Below are 21,894 nucleotides of genomic sequence, written 5' to 3' on the forward strand. Positions count from 1 at the left end.
ATTTGGCTAATCTTTAAAATAAGATAAATAAGAGTTTTTCCAAGTGTAACATACTCCCAAGTCTAAAATAAATAAATAAAATGAACACGTTTATTAAACAAGAACTGAAAATGAATAATATTATTGAATAATAATAAGTAAAATATATTACATATTAAAATATATTACATGATATTTAAAATCTTTCTCAACCTAGTAGTATCCATAGCTCTGCCTCGGTGGGCGTGGTTTAGTATTGAGGGAAACAATTACAGTTACCATAGTTAGCCATTCACTTCTGTGGCTAAAATAAAAATATCCAAGAAAGAAAGAAAGAATTTAAAAATTACATAATAAATACATAAATGAAAAATAACACACCAGCCAACTGAGTAAAAGTAGAAAAAACTGCAGTGAATACAAACAATTTAGAGACAAGATATAAAAGACTATATTTATAAGAGATTTATCCTGTAAAAAAATCACATTAAAATATAATTTTTATAAATATAATATGGTAATAACGTAATATTTTTTTATATTACATTACTCTATATTATATTTTATTTACTCTATAAGATTTTTTGATGTTTGACTAAATCAATTAGTAACATGTTTTATTGCAGGAGGTGCAGATTCGACCATTACAGACATGCAGACCTATATGGACATGCTGAACCCTGATGTAGCAGGAAGCTCCCAGAATGCAAAAGAACCTGCACACCTGCCGCCCCCTCCAACGTTTCCCCCACCCCCACCTCCGTCCGATTCCTCCCATATACCACCCCCCCCACCTGCCTACCCCCCACCCAAACCACCTGAGGAGGAAGCGTCCGCCGAATACTTGAAGGTGAAGAGGAACCTTCGTAGAGTGGAGAATGAAGTTGTCAAAAAAGAGGTATGCTATACATTTTCTTGTTGTTTGCGCATCCTCCTTTTAGGATCCCCTTTTTTAAAACTACAAAGCAAAATTTGTAAACCAGTAAAAAAAATTAAAGGAAATATGTTTTCAAAACATTGATCTTGTTGTAATATCTTTAAAAATTGCATGTTAATTCATCTTATAAAATATAAGAGTTTAATGTTTTACGCATATACTATACTTAATATACTTTCAGAATGTCCTCCTCAGTTCCCAATGACTCATTCTCAAAATCTGTAACTGATCTTACAGGGATAAATTAAAAAAATTGTTTTTGTGACTTTAGTTCATCTCTGTTAAGGCATCTATATGCAAGTATACATATTTATACACTGGACAAAATTATAAACGCAACACTTTTGTTTTTGCCTCCATTTTTCATGAGCTCAAAGATCTAAGACTTTTTCTATGTACACAAAAGGCCTATTTCTCTCAAATATTGTTCACAAATCTATCTAAATCTGTGTTAGTGAACACTTCTCCTTTGCCGAGATAATCAATCCACCTCACAGGTGTGGCATATCAAGATGCTGATTAGACAGCATGATTATTGCACAGGTGTGCCTTAGGCTGGCCACAGTAAAAGGCCACTCTAAAATGTGCAGTTTTACTGTATTGGGGGGGGGGGTCCAGTTCGCCCGGCGTCCCCCCGGGTGCAGCGGCATTCGTTTCACCTCAGTGGCTATAGTAGACGTCCCTGTTCTGTGTGCTGAGATCGCAGTCCTACTGGTGAAGGATGCGATAGAGCCGGTCCCTCCAGTTTTTACAGCCCCTACTTCATAATACCCAAGAAGAGTGGTTGGTTACGACCAATCATGGATCTGCGTGTTTTGAATCGGGCCCTACACAAGCTTCCGTTCAAAATGCTATGCAGAAAATCCTTCTCGAATGCTTTCGCTCCCAAGATTGGTTTGCAGCGATCAACCTGAAGGTAAGTATGCGTTACTTTCATGTCTCAAATGGAGTTGGACTCGGTCAACCTGACTGCTCGTCTCACGAACGAGCATTCTCAGTCAGTGCTGAACTGCTTGAATTCATTCAAAGGCAGAGGACAGCAGTTCCACTGAAACGATTTCAGAGGCTCCAGGGGCATATGGCATTATCCGCAGGCGCGGCCGGTCACGCCGCTCTGTTTGCTTCATATGAGATCGCTTCAGCACTGGCTACACGACCGGGTCCAGGGGATCATCACTCTGACCTGTCGCCGAGCTTTCCCATGGTCAGACCTTGCCTTTCTATGGGCAAGTCCCCCTAGAACAAGTGTCAAAGCATGTTGTTGTCTCAACAGATGACACCACCACTGGCTGGGGTGCCGTATGCAACAGGCATGCTGGCTCGTGCTCGTGGACAGTACCTTGACTCCAGTGACATATCTATTGCCTCGAGTTGCTAGCAGTATTCCTTGCCCTCTGCCGGTTTCTACTGTGGCTGCGGGACAAGCATGTACTGGTCTGGATAGACAACACATCGACCATTGCGTACATCAACCGTCAAGTTGGTCTACACTCCTGTCATTCAGATTCCGGGCTTGCTCAATCATGCAGCCGACATGCTCTCACGACAACTCACACTCCCGGGAGAGTCGAGACTCCACCCCCAGGTGATCCAGCTGATTTGGAGGCGCTTCGGAGCTGCTCCAGTAGACTTGTTTGCCACTCTGGACACGTCCCACTGCCAGTTGTTCTATTCGCTGACTAAGGGGACCCTCGGCATGGATGCACTGGTACACAGCTGGCCCCGGGGTCTACGCAATTATGCGTTTCACCCAGTGAGCCTACTCGCACAGACCCTGTTCAAGGTCAGGTAGGACCAGGAGCAGGTCCTGCCGGTTGCGCTGTATTGGCTCATCCGGACCTGATTCCCATAACTCATGCTCCTCGCGACAGCCCCTCCCTGGCTCATTTCCCAATTCATCAGTCTCTGAAGTAACTCGTAGTGACTGACTGAATGGGAACGTGTAAGTTACCTATTGTAACCTGAAGGAGGGAACTAAGACGTTATGTCCCATCGCCACAATCCCTGTGTCCACCGCTGAGCGGCCGGGCACTGGCTCGGCTCCTCAGCGAAAAACCTGAATGAGTGAGTACTGCACGGTTTCTTATACCCGCAGCACGGGTTCAAAGTACATTGGCCGGTTCTGTTGACACTCGAAGATGATGAAGATGATCTCTCAGGCGAGATCCCAATTAGTCAGTCACTGACGTAACATCTCTGTTCCCTCCTTCAGGGAACAGGGGTAACAATAGGTAGCCTAGACGTTTTCCTCTTCTTTGACTTAGAAAGGCATTTGGCTTATGAGCCCTTATAACTGAAAGGCTTGACTTAAGAATTTGACTTAACTTGATAAGCTAATGTTCAGAAACACAACATAAGATCTGAAAATGCATTTTATGACCCTTTTAAAAATAAGATCATTGTTTATTTAATCTAGAGCTACACTGAAAATTCATCCATTGAATGCTGCGCACATGGTCTCTAGTGAGTCATCATCTGTAGTGTGTTCCTGCTGATCAAACAGATATGAAGCCATGAGGATTAAAGTCCTGAGTCACAATGTTTATTCATAGAACATGAAAGAGTGTTATTTGTACTAATGGACAGTATAGAATAAAAGCCTTTACATGAATTGCTGTATAATAGTGGACAAGAGTGAGTAAAGCTATGATCCTATATGCTTATATACAGGACTCATACATTTTATTGTTTCTTATGCATGTAAGGCTCACAATCAGAACAGAACTGCAAATGAACATGTACCACAACACAAAAGGCAGCCCAAATAAAATGGAGACTGATTTAAAATGCTTTACATAGGCAACTCTGCATGGCACGCAAAACAGCGCTATGTGAAGTGTACATAAATTACACAGCACACATACATTTTGGACGAAATACTTGTAATAATTGTAATTTGTTAAATAAAATGCAATACTTTCAAGTTTTGAATCAAATGTATGTATATTTATAATCTACATTTCTCTTGATTCATCCTCCATCTAAAATTATTTTTGGAGTTTTTCGAAGTGCATTCTGTAAAATACTTAACAATACAGAAATAAAATGGGTTGTGAAGGCCTTATAATGTTGTCTTTAAAGTCATGAGTTGACTAGATATTCAGCTCACTAGGTTGTAGAACAGAACTAAAGATTCCATAATATTTAATAATATTTCACTCACTATTATGATGTTAATGACTTAACCTCTTATAAAGTTAAAATAAATGCATTCAAGCAATATGATATAATTATACAGCTCAGTTAATTACAAAGACCAGCTTGCCGAGTTAGTTGCATCCCTTCTGAGTCTTGTGTAACTAAATATTCCACAGAGCTTTAGTTATTCTGCGTATAGGCCCATAATAGCAAAGCATTCCCTGTGGATTTTACATCTAATTAACACACACTTACCACAATCTCATCCTTTTTTAATTGGCATGAAATACAAATGTAGGTGTAAGATAACACCTCAGTTAGCTTTGACAGTAAAGCAACACAATATGTTCTAATTAATCATCCATAAACTTAATCACAGCGGTTTGTCACAAATAGCACACAGTGGTGCACAGCGGCCATTAGAAAGCTGGATAATCAGGCCACCAGTGCATCTTCTGTTGCCTGGCCAACAAACTTCAATCTGTGCTAAAAAAAACCACACAACCCTGAGCACACTAATAAACACAATGCGGCTAAGCCCAGAGCAGGTGCACATACACGATATGGACTCAAACACTCGTATAGACAAAAATACAATGCTACTTTTGTGTTCTCGTTAATGAGGGCTTCCATTAGCCAAGCTGACCTCCCAAAGGCTCTATTGATGCATTGCATGACATATTTGACATTAATTTAACTAATTAAACTGTCAGATATGCAAGCACATCCCAACACACAAATTCTCAGATCATTACTGGGAATTCAACTGTACTAATGGCATCTTTGGAATATGAAGAGCAGATAATGCACTTGTTGTCTGGCCTGTTTGCTAAGCATTTGAAGTAATAGCTTGTATCTTCCTATCAAACCTTGTTTTCATGATTACCATTGTACCTTATGGTGGACTAACTCATAAAAAAAAAAACATCAGAACTTAACACTTCTCTTAGTATGCAATAAATATATGTATTCTGAGGCTCCAAAAATTAACTATACACTTAAAATGTCTGAGTGTAATTTTTATTCATTTTCATTGGCTTGCTTCACAACACATTTCAGTTTATATTATGATTGTAGTTTTAGACTAAATATAAGCCTTACTCATCTCGCTTGCACATAAACAGATTCAGTATTCCTCAAAATGAATGGAAAACAGTGAAATGCAAACTCAGAAAATTCCGCAAAAATATTAAATAATAAAAATTGTTTTATTTAATCTTACTTTGTAAACCATTGTCTTTGCTGCTCACCTTTAACAATCCAATTCAACCATTCTTCAACCAAGCAAAAAATTACTTTAGATAAACATCACATTTGTGTTGCTTTTTTATTATTATTGCACAAGAGGGTTCTTCTCTTACTTGAGCAATACCCTTTCGGTAATACTTTATAATAAGTATACAGTTACAAAGTAATCATTAACAAACTATTAGTTTATAGTTAAACCACTTGCACAGTGTGATATATTTCATGCAGTTGTGTACTTACATTATCCCAAAAGTTCCTAAGGATTTGTAAATCCAGAGAAATTCCAGTTTTTAAATGTTGGCTCGTCCCTTATCATTGTCGCATATCAGTCACATAATATGCATATCAATCGCATAATCAATCACGCTATCCTCAGTTTCCGCTTGTAGAAATCATAGAATAATACATAGATCACTCATTAGTGGCAGTTTCAATGGGCCGCTATACGTAAGCCGCTAATGAGCTATCAATGTATACATATCTATGAGACAATATCACGCTCGCCGGTGTTGTGTCGTTCAGTCATCATGTGATGGTTCACGACTATTGATTGGCGAGTACAGAAAATCCCCCCCAAAAAACGTAAACGTAGATCAACTGAGGCAAGCAGGCTTTGGGACAAACAGAGAAATAAAACAAGGATCAATATCGGCATGGCTTTTTCGAGATGGAGAGAGCTTCGCGACTAAAAAATTACAGATTGTACCTTTAACACAATTAGTATTGTTTAATTAGCTCATAGTAAAGGAATTGTTCTTTGGTTATAATGAGTTATAGTTGAGTAGAGTAATGATGACTAATAGTAAATAGTTCTCACTTTAGATTAGGTCATGGAAAAAATGGGAAAATGTTGAGCTATGTTAAATTTGCTTTAAACCATTCTTTATTAGATTATAAATTATAGATTATAGATTATTATCCTTTATTGCAATCATTTTCAGTGTTTCTTAAAATATTTTCAAATACTGTACATTAAACTTACATTGTTTTTATCAACATTCAGTGCAACATTTTGAGTAAATTTTGGCACTCTGAACTGACTTGTATTTTGAACAGTTGGTTTGGTCACATCATTAGAAATAAGTGTGAACAATTTCAGTCGTTGTGTGTAAACGATGACAACTGTGTTGTAGTTGTGTTTAACTTTTGTCTGCCTGTGTTTAGCATTTTGAAACATAAATGCATCACAGTGCAAATTGTGTTTTAGTGAGTGAGGAAGTGTTTAGAGTTTTGCAAAAAGACTTATGCAGGTTTATTCAACAAATTGGTTTAGGCTTTTAAGAATTTGGTTCAAAGAATGGGATTTAGTGTTTTAGCAATTCAGAAAAACTGTAATATATTAACAATGTAGAGACTACAATATATTAACTAAATTAACTATAAACTAATAGTTTGTAAGTACTTTATTACTGTATACTTTTACAGTAAGTGTTACCAAACTTTCTTCTCCTTGCGGCAGCGCAGTTGAAAGGATTGTTTGAGCTGCGCCCTCTACTGTGTACAGACGTGAATTAGCATTTCCTTCAGCCTGAGGCTTTTTCATTTCACGTTTGGTGTGAAAGGGTCTTTACATTTGGCAAAATAGAACTTTTGTTTTTATTTTTGTTATTAAAAAACAAACAAGCAACCTTGTAACGCAAGAAAACGTAACGCAAAAGTAACATTATGCATTACTTTCCATTAAAAGTAACTAAAACAAACAAGCAACCTCAACCCAGGTGAGAAAACGTAATACAATAGTAACATGATTCATTATTTTCCATAAAAAGTAACTAAGTAATGCAATTAGTACTTTTTAAGGAGTAAAGCAATATTGTAATCCATTACTTTTAAAAGTAACTTTCCCCAACACTGCAGTGGCATCCATTACTACTTTATCCACCAAACATAATGAAACCTTCAGTTAGACCCTGTCTATGACTTCTGACCCCCAGAATGACCCTCTGCCTGATCCCTGTCTCTCCTCTCAGACAGTATCTCTTCCACTGGGCCATAGAGCAGAGACGGTGAATAGTCTCTTGAAGAAAAATTGTCCCTGTATGTTTAGTGTATCCTAGGGATGTGGTAACCTTTTCAACTTAATAATTGCTAGTGGTTCAGTAGCACATATGCTGAAAAAATATCCCTCAAATTTCAATATGTAAAAAAGGTGTTGTTTACCGGAATGCACTTACTTCTAAGAATCACTTACTAATGTTGTCTGTCTATAGTTTTATCCAATATAATTCCTTTCATGATGATTTAGACAGGTCAAATAAAAATTTTTGTATGGAAGAATAAATATACAAACTTAAAAATACAACCTGAATTTCTGCCATTTAACCCTCTGAAATGCCTTGAAATTCTATTGTACTGCACTGTTAAAAGGAATTGATAAAAAGGTAAAAACGTCAAGTCAACATGATGTATTTAGATTTTTAAGTTATGTCAACTACTGTCTTAATAATTGTTGTTAGTAACACATGATATAATAATATAATTATGTAACAATTTAATATAATAATGATTATAGGATATAGTTTTTAAAGGTTGTAAATATAACTCAGCACTTCACACTTGGGAATTCTGCTTGTCCAACATGGGTTTTTATGTAGTTTCAAGTAATTCACATTTCTTAAATATTTGTGACTCAATAGGTCCCATAAACTGGAAAATATGTTATACATTATATAAATATTTCATGACCAAATCATGACTAATTCAGTACTTAATTAACTACACAGAGCAAAAAATGTAGTCTCCTTCTAATGAAAATAAATACTTTAATAAGACATGAAGAAATCTTCTAGAACCCATCGTCTCAAATCATATGCAGTCTGCTTTTCCTTTTATGGTCAAAGACTTTAGGCTGCAGAGCTGCTGTAATGCTGTTGGGCGGGGTTGATCGTGAGGAGGGATTTAGAGATGACAATCATACACTTACTTAACAGATTACATGTACTTTTCAGGAGATGGAACCTTTCAGGATTGAATTTATTTAAAAAAGAGAAATCACATAAACGAGTTCTTATCTCAGTTGTTTCTCCTAGACAGCAATGGGATTGAATAAGAGCAAAAGGAGACCTTAACATCTAACATTTCAGAAGAGATCTCAACAATGTGAAACAATTTGTCAAACTCTGCAATCAAAATATTTCAATTTGAACATCTCATCAAATTATCTGTGCTGCTATTAACATTATTCTCTATATTCTTACTGCATATCAGAAATGTTATTTTTTCAACCTTACAGGTGAGGTGTGTAATGCTCATAGATATGGAGATATAACATTCATATGTATTTTTAATAATCATATATATCAGATTTGTAATGCCCATGTTACATGAAGAGGTGAATAATACTCGTATATGCAAAGAGAAATATAATACATACTGTTTATTTTGCGCTTATTCTCACACGAACATTTATCAAAGTTTGGAGGGGAAAATTAAGAAATAATGTGTATTAAAGAAAAAAACATCCCCTTGCTTGAATAACATGGTAAAACAAGTATGCATTGCAACCGCATACAGTTCTGGGTTGTGTTTAGTGTAGTTCAACTCGCTCAAGGTTAGTTTGTTTATAGAGCTCTAATATATTTGAATACCACACCATTTAGTAACTCAGGCCCATATTAGGCTATGATTCGTTCAACTTACACTAGAATGTTATACAAGTTCACCTGAGTTCACTTTCAGGCTTATTTTTAATCCAAGATCGGCACTTCATTCAACATAATTCTTATACACTTTGTGTTCTTATACACAAAAGATTCACATTATGTTATATTTCTAATTTACACTGTTCTGCTACATTCTTATCACCCACTGCCACTTGTTATTTTTGTAAATCAGCTACCTTTGAGAGAGAACTCCACTTTTATTTGTAATCAGATTCCCTTCGGTGGCCGGTGTGCATAATGCAATCCTTCGACCGGTGAGAAAGCCGAGTCGGAACGGCCATGCTTAGCCACTGTGTCACAATGGTTTGCATAAGAGCCCATGAGCGCTGTGACCTGTGGTTGGTTAACAGGTGAGCAGTGAAGTCATGGCTCTGGGATGTGATTGTTTGAAAGGGGCGGGGAAAGGCAAGTCGTGTGTCAGGTAGAATGACTCACAGTAGAATGGAGATCCTGTGACACCTGTGCGTCTACCGGCTCTTAGTTTAAACCTTCGCGTAAGGTGACAGCACTGTGGAAAGAAATAAGGGCAGTCAGAAAGGGTAAGACTGCTATTCAGTGTTATTTTGTTATGAAATTATGATGGTGGCAAGCATTAAAACTGTGTTGGTTTGGTTTAGTTGTATTTACTTGAGCTTTGTGTGTAATTATGTAATTGCCTTTGCAGCTGCAAAAGGTGTTTTTGTCAGGAATGTTTTCCAGACTTTCAGTATTACTTATGTTTAGTTATTATAACATATTGTAACCTCTGGTTGGTTGTTTGGTTGGTTAGTAACCTGTGATAACCTAGAGAACCTTTCAAATGCATTGAATGCATAATCAGATATACGTTCAACTGCATTCTGCATTCATTTTCTTCACTCAATTTGTCTTCATCTAACCTTACTGCACACTCTTTAGATCAGTCACAGCTGAGTCCCTGTGTGTTTCAAAAGCCTGAAGAATAAGTATTGGTGACTGGTGATGAAAAATTCAGCAGGTTTTAAATAGGCTCAGGTCCATCCACATTGTATAGAGGTCAGCTATAGCCTTTCAAGCAGCGATTTCCCTGAGGTATGATAATCAAACCATCTGCACTGGGATGAATCAAGTTACACTGGGAGTAATTCTGCATGAAGGACAGTGCTTTAGACAATAATGCAAATTGGATGCTGGAAGAACATGCATGGATAATACCATCCTCAGAGCTGGCATGAGACATAAAAACCTTATATGACAGAATTCAAATTCATTGTAATAGATGTGTGGATATGCTTTCAGGCAGAGATCATGCTGTATTCCTTTTTTTATATCCCAAAATAGACGTGTTTTTTAAAATTATTTTATGAAAGGTACCTTTAATGTTTTAAATCATAATATAACATCAAACAACTGATTAATGTCTCATATTTGGTGCTTTTCTTTAACTATTCTGTGACATTATGTATTTAGAATTGCATTGCATAAGGTTGATTACTATGCAAATTCAAGGACTTTGCATTAGGGAAATCTTGAGAGAAAACAAAGCATTGCCTTTTTTGTGTTGGAAATTTCTAGAAAGTCTTGAAAAACACGTCTGAGATTGCTCTAATGTAATTTCTTTTGTTCTTGTGATGTTAAGCCTTTACTAAAGGCAGGTGATGGTTTTAGATCAGTGATGAAGATTCACTATCATACACAAGTGAGTGACAGCTGTAGAAAGTGAAACCGTTCAGTGCATTGATACTGAAACAACATACAAGGGGTCAGACAGTCTCTCTTTTAGCCTGCTGTGTTGTTTGCCTTCCACTAAGACGGTGAGGCTTAGAAATCCATGTTACAGTTCAGCTTTTGTGCCATGAAAAGTCTTTTTGTTTTCAGGTAAATCAGCTGGTCACATGAGGCTTTTCCACATAAACTCAAGGGGAATTACTGAGAGTTTATGAGGCTTAATTTGTCAGGTTTTTCTAAAGTGGAGCAACTTTAATATGGGATGAAAATTCAATTACTGTAATAGTCTGTTTCAGATTACTTAGAATTGTGTAAAAACAGAAGATCTGGCATTGGTTTGTGGAATTTTCAAGCAGTGCTATCAACAGTGGGAAGTAGAATTGTCAAAATCTCACACTGACACTAAAGCCTGTCACATACAAAGTTAATATAACCTTATTTAGTATTAATGGCGTGCGTGTGGGGGTGGGAAGTCAGTATTCAAATATGTAAGGTGACATGTCATTTCAAAAAGTGACAGCAGATTCAACAGTGTTGCTTAATTTTCTGCTATACTTATTCGACTTCTTCTAAAACTAATTTAAACAATATTTTGTATAATTCTTGTATTAAAATTATTATTCATATGGTTTTTATAAACACATAATATTTTATATATTTCATTTGCTACACCCCTCCTCCTCTTCCCAAAAAAACCACAAAAAAAAAAAAACCCATACACATTTATTAAAAAGAGTGTAAAAAATGTTGACCAGTTCCCTAAAATATACCATTTAAAAAATTGACACTGTATAAGGAGTGTAAATGTTACAAAAAATTTTTCACAATAAAAATATAGGCGGAGATGTGTACATGTTAATGTTCTGTCAGGATTTAAAGTTGTTTCTATAATGTTGGAGTTTTAAGGGTTACCATTGTGCTGGAGGGTAGGGTCTGTGGTTTGGTCAAGGATGGAACAAAGAATATTGTGATTATATTATTGCTGCGTGATGTTTTATTTAAAACACAATAATTGTTCACAAACTAATACAGTGATAATCTGCTAGTTATGTTAGCATGTGCTCTACTGCTAGCAAGCAGTTGACAAGCAATTTAAGTCTTTGATGTCCCCAGAGTGTGTATGTGAAGTTTTAGCTCAAAATACCCCACAGATATTTTTATATAGCATGTTAAAGTTGTCACTGTTTGAAGGTGAGCAAAAACGCACCGTTTTTGTGTCTGTTCCTTTAAATGCAAATGAGCTGCTGCTCCCGGCACAGAGGGCTGAGCTACAATAGCTTGTGTCCTTTTACCTCACACAGACCTGCACTGGAAATTTCAAAAACCTTTAGCCTTTTATGTTCAAACCGAAGTCAGAAAGATGAAGAGACTCAAGAAGAACCGACAACATGTAGACAACATTTCTGAATGGTTAGTTAGTTGGTGAATTTATGTAGCTTATGTGTAGTTATCTTCTAGTCATTGATTATCATATTCTGTCTTGATAATCTATAAATCGCGTTCTCGGGGGCGGGTTTATGTAAATTTTAGGGTTAGTGATTTCACAGGAATGTCGTGTAGTCCCTACCAGCCTTTGTTGTAGTCCTTAAAAAGCAATTTCTTTAAAAGAAAATATCTCCCTTTGCTTTGAACTTTGAGCGTTGTTACTTTGCAGATGTTGTTTATGCTCAAACAGTATCATTGCACACCAAATAAAGTTAGAAAAGTTAAATCATATTCAACCACCCCAACCACCCCTGTTTCTAATTTTAAGGATTTTACTCGGTTCAGTTAAGTTTTAGTCACTCTGAGTATTTGAGTAGAGTTTATAGTGTAATTTAATTATAGAAATATATATTTTTTAATGGACTCTTGAAATAGGTTAACAGTAGGCTACTCATAAATATTGTTTTTTAAACTTCAATGGTTTAACCGTTTCAATGGAAACCAAAAATGTGCCTTACCCAAAAATGAAATTCCTCACCCTCATGTCGTTCAAATCCGTAAGTCTTTCATTCATCTTTAAAACACAAATGAGGATATTTTAATTAAATCTTTATTGAAAGTCCACACAACTACCTCTTTGTCATTTCAAAAAGTTAATAAAGAGATTGTAAAACCAATCCATATGAATCGAGTGGTTTAGTCCACATAATCTGAAGAAACACGATCGCTTATGATGAACAGATTTAATTTAGGCTTTTATTCACATATAAATATTCATCAGCTCACACATCAGTTGTGGTAAACGGAAGCTCAAGCATGTTCGCTTCACGTGCGAGAACCAATGAGGTTCATTTTCGTGTTACACAGAATGTTTGAGTTTCCGGAAGAACCAATGAGGTTTGTTCTTAAGCATCATGCAAGTATGGTCTTCTGTTTATGTTCGCTGATCAATGTTTATATTTGAGTAAAAGCCTAAATTCAATCTGTTCATAATATAAAGCGTTCAAGTCTCTTCAGAAAATTTTACTGCTCAATTCATATGGATTAGTTTTACTATTAGTTGATTAGTTCAAGCAACAAATTGAAAATTGCGTGGACTGTCAATGGAGGGACAATTTTAAAATATCTTCATTTGTTTTTTGAAGATGAATGAAAGTCTTAAATGTAGGGCAATACTTGATTTTGTTCATATGGAATTGATTGGATCATTGGATCATTGTTGTTTGCATCAATCTCATGTGAGTAACATGTCAGTAAACACACCTTACGCGAAGAGAAGAGATGTTGTTGCAAGAGGGAGCTATTATTATTGAATAATAATAAAAAAAAAGGGCACATGCATTTAAAAGAAAAAAATATGATTCGTCAATTTTGATTTTATGGTGACTTTAACTCTTTGGATTTTACAGATATCCAAATATTACTGGTAGGGCCGTAGACCATAAGCACGTTCCCCAACATTGAGATTAAGTGATTGATTCGTATGATTTTCTTTCAATGACTGATTGTTAAAATTCTGCATTTTATTTTGTTTCCATCTCTGAACATGTGCTGTTCATTTCGGCAGGAGTTGAATCCTGGCGAGAGCCACGAAAGACTTCGAAGAGTCGACTCTAATCGGAAGTCTCGCAGCTTCAGCAAGCAGCCCAGCACTGGGGATTACTACAAAACCCTGGGTAGCGATACCACGGACCAGTACCCCAACAGAGCCATGGCACCCAACGAGGAGGTAAAGGAGTTACATATTCATGTTCATATTTTTTTCTGTTTCAGTAAGAGGATGAATGGTTATTTGTATGCTTGCTACATCTTAAATCTGGACTCAGGACTTGGACGTCAAATAATATCTGTAAGACTAACAATGCCACAGAATAAAAAAGTGGTCAAAAGGTTATACTTAGGCAAGTGTTTAGTAATTTTAGTGATCTCAGGTATACAGAGGCCCCCAAAGAGTATTTGGAGACTTAAGGCGAGACACGGCAGGCAAAAACATCGTTTTTTTTTTTCACTGGTCAATTTTGAGATTTTGGGATATTTGTCTTCGATAACATGTCTTCTTTCAGACTTGTGGTGAAAAAAAGTCAGAAATACACATTAAGGTCTTGATTTTACTACACTTTGTCTGTTTGCGTCTGTAGATTTCTCCTAAACTCAACAAAAGTTGGCGTTGTAAATCATCCCGCTGCTCCGTGATCGCTGTCTGCACCCTGTCATCACACACACCGTTAGAAAGCTCTCTCTCTCCTGTACAATGCTGTCGGATCCAAATATGATCATTTCCTTTTTATCAGCAACCAATCGTGAAAGTAAAGGGGGGATTTTACTCTAAATGCGCAATCTCATTGGCTGATATAAATCTTTAAAGCCCGTTTTCTCAAAATGACTTTTCTCTCATACTCCAAGTCCGAAATCTCCACTTCAGTAGCACCTATATACTCCAAACCTTCCAGTATTGTACCTAGTTATATTATGAAGACATTTACAGAGGGATTTGTAAATATATTATTCCTAGCCTGATTTATATAACATTTTATTCCAAAAAACAAGGCTATTGACTGTATATTCTGATTTACAGGAAAACAAAAGTAGATATCCATAAATCCCTCCGTAATTTTTTTCCCCATCTAATATGTGAACACAATGAAAAAATTATTTTGAACCTGGCTTTATCCAAAACTCAGATTTCGTTTTTTAAAATATATGCAAATTAGTGCATATTTAATTAGATAATGCCTAATTTGCATATTTAAACATTAAATTACAGAAAACTTGTAATACATTTTTTTCTCATCTTAATGTAGGTAATCAACTGGGAAAGTTTCATGGTGATATCTGCTAGTTAAAAATTATACCCTATTCACTTGTAGTGTCTCGCCTTAAATACCTCTCAGTGTCATTTTTTTAGATAATGAAATATTAAGTGTCATCTGCAAACAAATGCTGCTTTTATGGCAGAAGTGTGTCCAGATGTGTGGTTTGTTACAATGACTATAGACATGTTTCACTAACGTACGACAAACACAACCTAATACTTTTTTTTTTTCTTTTTTTAAACAAATGCTTCATAGTTCAATTTTGTTAAATAATGCAAAGACATTTAAACATTTTAAAGTTGTATTGATCATGCAGTTTGCTTTTTTATCATTTAAGGGTGTAGTATTATGCCCTTTTGCAAAGTCTTGATTTAGTTTTTGGGGTGTACTAGAATATGCTTTTGATGCTTGATTGTTAAAAAAACATTATTTTTCACATATTTTACATTATTACAGCTCCTCTCTCCCCAGTCTATGCTGAACGTGCCGATTATTTCCTGTTTCGATGAAGCCCCTCCTTCCGAAATATGAAATGTGCTGTGATTGGTTAGCTAGCCCAGTGTGTTGTGATTGGTACCACTTAGCGCGTTCAGGAAATGTCATGCCCCTTGCCATAAGCTCTACTCAGAGGTAACTATTTAGTATGGTGTCAATTTCAAACCAGTTCAAGCCTGATTCAGACTTAAAGGGTTAGTTCACCCAAAAATGAAAATTCTGTCAGTAATTACTCACCCTCATGTTGTTCCAACCCCGTAAGTTCATCTTCGGAACACAAATTAAGATTTTTTTATTAAATCTGAGAGCTGGCTCACTCCTCCATAGGCTTCTAAGACATTATAACTTGCTGGCCCAGAAAATGCATTAAAGACATCGATTAAATTAGTCCAAGTGACTACAGTGGCTCAGAGAGAAGGAAATTAATAGTGGAATAAAGTCGTTATTTTTGTTTGTTTGTAAGAAGGTCTTACGGGGTTGGAACAGCATGAGGGTGAGTAATTACTGACAGAATTTTCATTTTTGGGTGAACTAACCCTTTAAGAATGTTAACAAACAAGAGGATCATCCAGAACGGATTTAATGCACGGATTTTGCAAGCACAGATTTCACAGGGCGTTTCAGAGTGGTATTTTTTTTTTAGTAATTTTCTTATACATTTTAGATCTGAAGTTAAACACCATTTAATGATACATGACACTTGTTGGAAAACTATGGTAATACAAACAGTAATCAATCACAAAATCATGGTTAATTTTGCTAAGGGGCGGTGAACAGCCTTACAAAAAACGAGAGCTTACAAAAGCTATAGTACAGTGTTTAATATAAATTTTAACCACTCTAAGTTCATCAGCCTTAGGAAGGTCAAATAAATGAGTTTCAAACAGTGTATCTTTGACATAGCAGCTCAGCCAGGCCTCGTCTCCTTTTTTGCGTATTTTGAGGGCACTGATTATTTAAATGAGTCAAATTGAAAAAGCAAAATAGGACCCCTTTAAAAAGCTTTATATGCTTGTATTTCATAGTTTTTAATAAGATCCTAAACAATGCAAAGCACAAACACTTTGTCTTTATGCATTTCTACACTAAAATGCTCACACTTGCAAATAACTGAATGATAAATGTATTGATAGCAGGAAACAATGCCTTACATCATGTGACTTGGAAAACCTCAACCATAATGGTTGCCAAAGCACAAAGCAGCTGTTTCCTGGGCATTCAGCTGTCTTCTTTCTAAATGAAGCTGGTTTCACTTCATCACCTGTCACATTGCAACATAAATCCATGCAAGGTGTGGCATCCCAGAGCTAGCATTGCAGTTCAACTGGGTAAACAGTACTGCCTTTCCTTTATTGTTCTATGTAAGTCTGACGGCTGGGCCTAGAAGTATTGTGTTTTCCCCTGAACTCTCCATTTACTAGCGCAGATTTCTCCTATTATAAATGAAGGATGACTCATGGGAAAGAAAATTAACATTTACATTTCAATCAACCAATCGATCAACCAATCAATTTTAGGGATAGATTTACAGTTAAAGTCAAGTTTAGGCTTAAAACAAGAGTTAGGGGCTTCTACGCCATTCTTATTCATCAAATGAAAATCACAAATGATTTACTTTTAGCTTCTGACCAAGGCTGTATCTCAATACTAGTTTTACTTGATCTTAGTGCTGCGTTCGATACTATAGATCACACAATACTCTTAGATCGACTACAAAATTATACTGGTGTTCAAGGACAAGCACTAAGCTGGTTCAAATCATACCTATCTGACCGCTACCATTTTGTCTATTTAAATGGAGAAAAATCGATCATAACTCCAGTAAACTATGGAGTGCCGCAGGGATCTGTGTTAGGCCCTCTGTTATTTTCAATATATATGATGCCACTTGGAAATATTATAAGGAAACATGGAATTAGTTTCCATTGTTATGCTGATGACACTCAAATATATATTTCATCAAGGCCGGATGAAAACGCTAAATTTTCCAAATTGACAGAGTGTGTTAAAGATATAAAAGATTGGATGACGCGTAATTTTCTTTTATTACATCCAGACAAGACAGAGGTAATACTTATCGGTTCAAAAAACCGCCCACAAAACCTCGCACAATACAACTTTAACATCATAGGATGTCCTGTTACTTTAGCCGCTACAGTAAAAGACCTGGGTGTTATACTCGATTGTAACCTGTCTTTTGAAAATCATATTTCATATGTTACAAAAACAGCCTTTTTCCACCTTAGAAACATTGCTAAGCTACGTAATATGCTATCAGTTTCTGATACAGAAAAGTTAGTTCATGCATTCATGACCTCGAGACTGGATTACTGTAATGCTTTATTAGCTGGTTGTCCTGCATCCTCAATAAACAAGCTACAGTTAGTCCAAAATGCCGCCGCTAGAGTTCTTACGAGATCAAGAAAATATGATCATATAACACCGATTTTATCATCACTGCATTGGTTACCTATAAAGTTCCGTATTAATTACAAGGTATTGCTACTGACTTATAAAGCCCTAAACGGCTTAGCTCCAGTCTATTTAACGGATCTTCTATCGCCCTATAATCCATCGCGCTCTTTAAGATTACTAAATTCAAGGCTTTTGGTCATACCTAGGATATTCAGAACCACCAAAGGAGGGAGAGCATTTTCACATTTGGCTCCAAAACTCTGGAATAGTCTTCCTGATACTGTTCGTTGCTCAGACTCGCTCTCCCAGTTTAAAACTAGATTAAAGTCGCATCTCTTCAGCCAGGCATTCATATAATCCCACAGTTCAAACTACAATCCGGCCTCTAGCTCATAAATGCCAGAGGAGAACTGGCCCCCGACTGAGCCTGGGTTCTCCCAAGGTTTTTTTTTCTCCATTAGGTCACCTGATGGAGTTTTAGGACACCATTAGGTCACTTGATGGAGTTTTTCGGTTCCTTGCCACTGTTGCCTTTGGCTTGCTCAGTTGGGGATATTTTGGGGATATTTAATTTAATTTTATCAATCAATAAATTCCTCTTGAAACAAACTTTGTTGTATTATTTAAATTGAATACTGTGAAGCTGCTTTGATACAATCTGTATTGTGAAAAGCGCTATACAAATAAACTTGACTTGACTTGACTTGACTTGACTATTCATCTATCATTTCCCTCTGATTTTAGGGATAAGTTATGGGTAGGGTCTAGCCTGGTTAAAACCAGACCATTCTCAGTAGTAACTGAGTTATGGTCTGGCAAAGCTCCATAGACAAATCATTTCCAAAGGGGCATCACCAACGGACGTCGCTCAAATGCCTCTGGGCGCGATTGGATAGACCTAAAACCAATCAGAGCGATCGTCATCGTGTAAAGCCATATGCTGCGTCCCAATTCGCCTAAGTTACACTACGCCATAAAAGTATGTACTCTTTTTGTGAAGAAAAGGTATTTACTTTTGAATGTGTAGCAAAAAAGTAGGCAAGCTTTGGGACATAAGTTACTACTTCGTCATCTTTATCGGACGGATCTGTCGCGTGCATCCTGTCACTTAAACTGCCCTGTCAATCATCGTGTCACAGTTAAAATCCTCTATTAAATCTAATTGAATTTCCTACCGTTTCGGAGAGAAATGTAGTAGCACGTTCATCTGCCAGTGGGTCTTTCATGGAGACTGTCCTCATGTGTTTGCAATTTGAATATAATAATGCATTTAAAAGTTGAACGGACGTCGCTCAAATGCCTTTTGGGCGCAATTGGATAGACCTAAAACCAATCAGAGCGATCGTCATCGTGTAAAGCCCGCCTCAACGTTTCTGATTGGTGCCGCGATTTCGACGGATTAGAAATGGGCTTGAATGAGCTCTTTGCCAGACTACTTCTCGAGCAAATCTGAATTTGCCGGAAGTTGTCTGGGTTTTCCCAGGCTAGGTAGGGTCAGCTTTAGGGGTAGGGATTTAGGGGTTAGGACTATGTTTTTGGACAGGAATGTTGTTCCAGGATCAACTAAATACATTATATCAAACCTGTATGACTTTCTTTCTTCCATGGAATGAAAAAGGAGTTTTCTAGCAAAATGTTGAAGCTGCTCTTTTCCAAATTAAAGTAAACAGTGACCACATATGCTCCTGATCCCTGTCCACTTTTATTATTTGAAAAGCAGCTAGGATTGTACATTTTAAGAAGATTGTGGAAACCATTGGCACCATTTGGCTTTTGAGAAACACAGCCCTGGTAAATAATGTAATGAGGGTAAATAATGTCAAAAATGTGTTACATTTTTATTTCTAAACTATAAAATATCCCCCCCCCCCTTTTATTTATATAGCACTTTATACAATACAGATTGTTTAAAAGCAGCTTTACGGTGATAACAGGAAAATGATTCAATGATGCAAACAGTTCATTTCAGCTGTACAGCAGCTCTAAAAGAAAATAGTGTCATTGTTTAGTGGAGATCTATTCAGTGTTGATTCAGTTCCGTTGTAAAGATAATCCATTATTAAATTAGTTCATTTAATCTATAAAGCAGTTCTGCTGAAAAAAAGTGATGTCGTCTTCCAGGGCTACATTTCCCAAAAGTACTGTAAGCCTAAGTTGATCGTAGAGAGCATTGGTGGCAATGGTTCTACGATCGATTTAGGCATTCAATGCTTTTGGGAAACGCAGCCCAGCTCAGTTCAGTTCTCATCCAATAGTATCAGTGCAGTCAAATCAATAATATTGTTGAATATTAAGTGAATATTACTTCGCAACTACATGTCAACTAACACTTAGAGTATTAATAGATGGTTAGGTTAGGGTTATGGTTATAAGGGTTAGTAGAATAAGTTGACATGTACTTGCAAAGTTACTTATAGTCAGTAGAATGTGTGTTGGGGGATGTAATGGATTTTTCCTAAATCTGACTATCTAGCATCTACAAATCGACACTTAATAAATAAATCTGTTGCGTCTACTGATTGACACAGAGCGTCTACAAATCAACACTTAATAACTCTTATACTCTAGCTCTTTGCGTCTTCATTACCCTTTGTTAGCTACATCAGCAAAATATCAAAAACATTGTAAGGGGTTAATATTTCAGTCAATCATTTCACAATACAGTCAAAATAAACAGAACATTGAGTCCATTTTCAAAGTTCCATTCGACCAAGGTTACATTGAGTCAAAAGTTTGTTAGAAGGTTAGATCATATCGAAAGTTCGTCTGGTGGCTACATCCTAAATAAAAGTAAGTATGAATTATTTTGTTTTATTGTTAGATCTGGAATGGAAAGTTAGTCACCATCAGACATAAAAATGGGAAGTGTGATAAAAGTTTATCATAAGTTTAAAATCTAAAGTCAGATTTCCATAGTTAGTAACATAATTAATCTTATTATTAAGCAGACAATCTGCTAATACTGACTAGTACTTGACACGAGGTTGCATAGTTACTTATAGTTAGTAAAATGTCTAAAGTGGACTATCTAAATAAAGTGTTACCCAAAAGGTCCAATTTTATTTTCATTTGTTTATTTTAATTAATCCTAAGGAATTTTTGGAGAAACATCTGTCATATCTAGAGAAAGAATATTTTGCAAGATATCAGCATTTCATATAGCCCCTCTCTGCTATTGGATCTAATCTTCATTGAGCCAATTAGATGCCCAGTGGGGCATCTGGCCACTTGATTGAACCAGATGGTACTCCACATGTCCCTTTGGGGAATCCATTAACACGGACATGCATGGGACATGAAACGCACCATATGGTGGAGATAGTGATGATGAGGAGGAGGGGAGGGGATAACTGGCACGTGCGTGGCACGCGTCCAAGAGGTGGGGGTGCATGGGCTGAAAGGTCAGGGCTTGTTTACTTGGTGTCAGTCGATAGGGGCGGGTGGTCTCTAGAGATTCTGAGTGTAAAGGACTGCCGCTCTTAGCTTAGCAGATGTCCTGTCATTCCAGCAAACCACTCAATTAGATCTAATTGTGTATTCACCAGTGGTAATGCATACAGCGGGGTGCAGTGGGAGGTATGTGGGTCAGATTAAGTGGTTTTGGGAAGTATATTTGTTATTTTATTCAGCCTATGATCATTTTAGTGTCCAAAATGTAATTTTTAAATTGAACTTTTAACCCTGTAAAGCCTGACATATGAAATAATAGTTATCAAAATATTTAGACAAAATATTTTAACAAAAATGTTAACAAAAAATCATGTTTTTTGTATCAAATTTTATACATTATTACTTTATGGCTCATATAGTATGATATACAGTAGGACAATATGGAGCTCACACTTGAAGAGGGGGAAAAAGTTTTTATTCAGAGGACCAAATATGCAGTTTGATGCTATTTATATAGCCAAAAAGTAAGATGAAATTCAGAGATCTTAATAACAGTACAGCAGACTACTATAATCTAGTAAACATTAGTTGTTTCTGTCCAGCAAGTGTTCATATTGAAATATTACTGACAATATAAAGGTTATTCTTATGTTTATTTTATACAAATCATTAAGGATTTCACTGCAAACACATATGTGTATTACGA

At 36.4% G+C, this 21,894-nt stretch overlaps 1 protein-coding gene across 1 annotated transcript in view; it reads left to right on the forward strand.

The window, feature by feature from the left end:
* Positions 1-21,894, forward strand: part of espn (espin) — an 84,065-nt gene that overhangs the window by 28,999 nt on the left and 33,172 nt on the right. Inside the window, exons 8-9 of the mRNA XM_082189458.1 lie at positions 606-877; positions 13,643-13,804. Coding sequence (XP_082045584.1) covers positions 606-877; positions 13,643-13,804 — 434 coding nt within the window. The remainder of the gene's footprint in view (positions 1-605; positions 878-13,642; positions 13,805-21,894) is intronic.

The sequence above is a fragment of the Leuciscus leuciscus genome (assembly GCF_965113295.1).
Source record: "Leuciscus leuciscus genome assembly, chromosome: 13".
Taxonomy (NCBI): domain Eukaryota; kingdom Metazoa; phylum Chordata; class Actinopteri; order Cypriniformes; family Leuciscidae; genus Leuciscus; species Leuciscus leuciscus.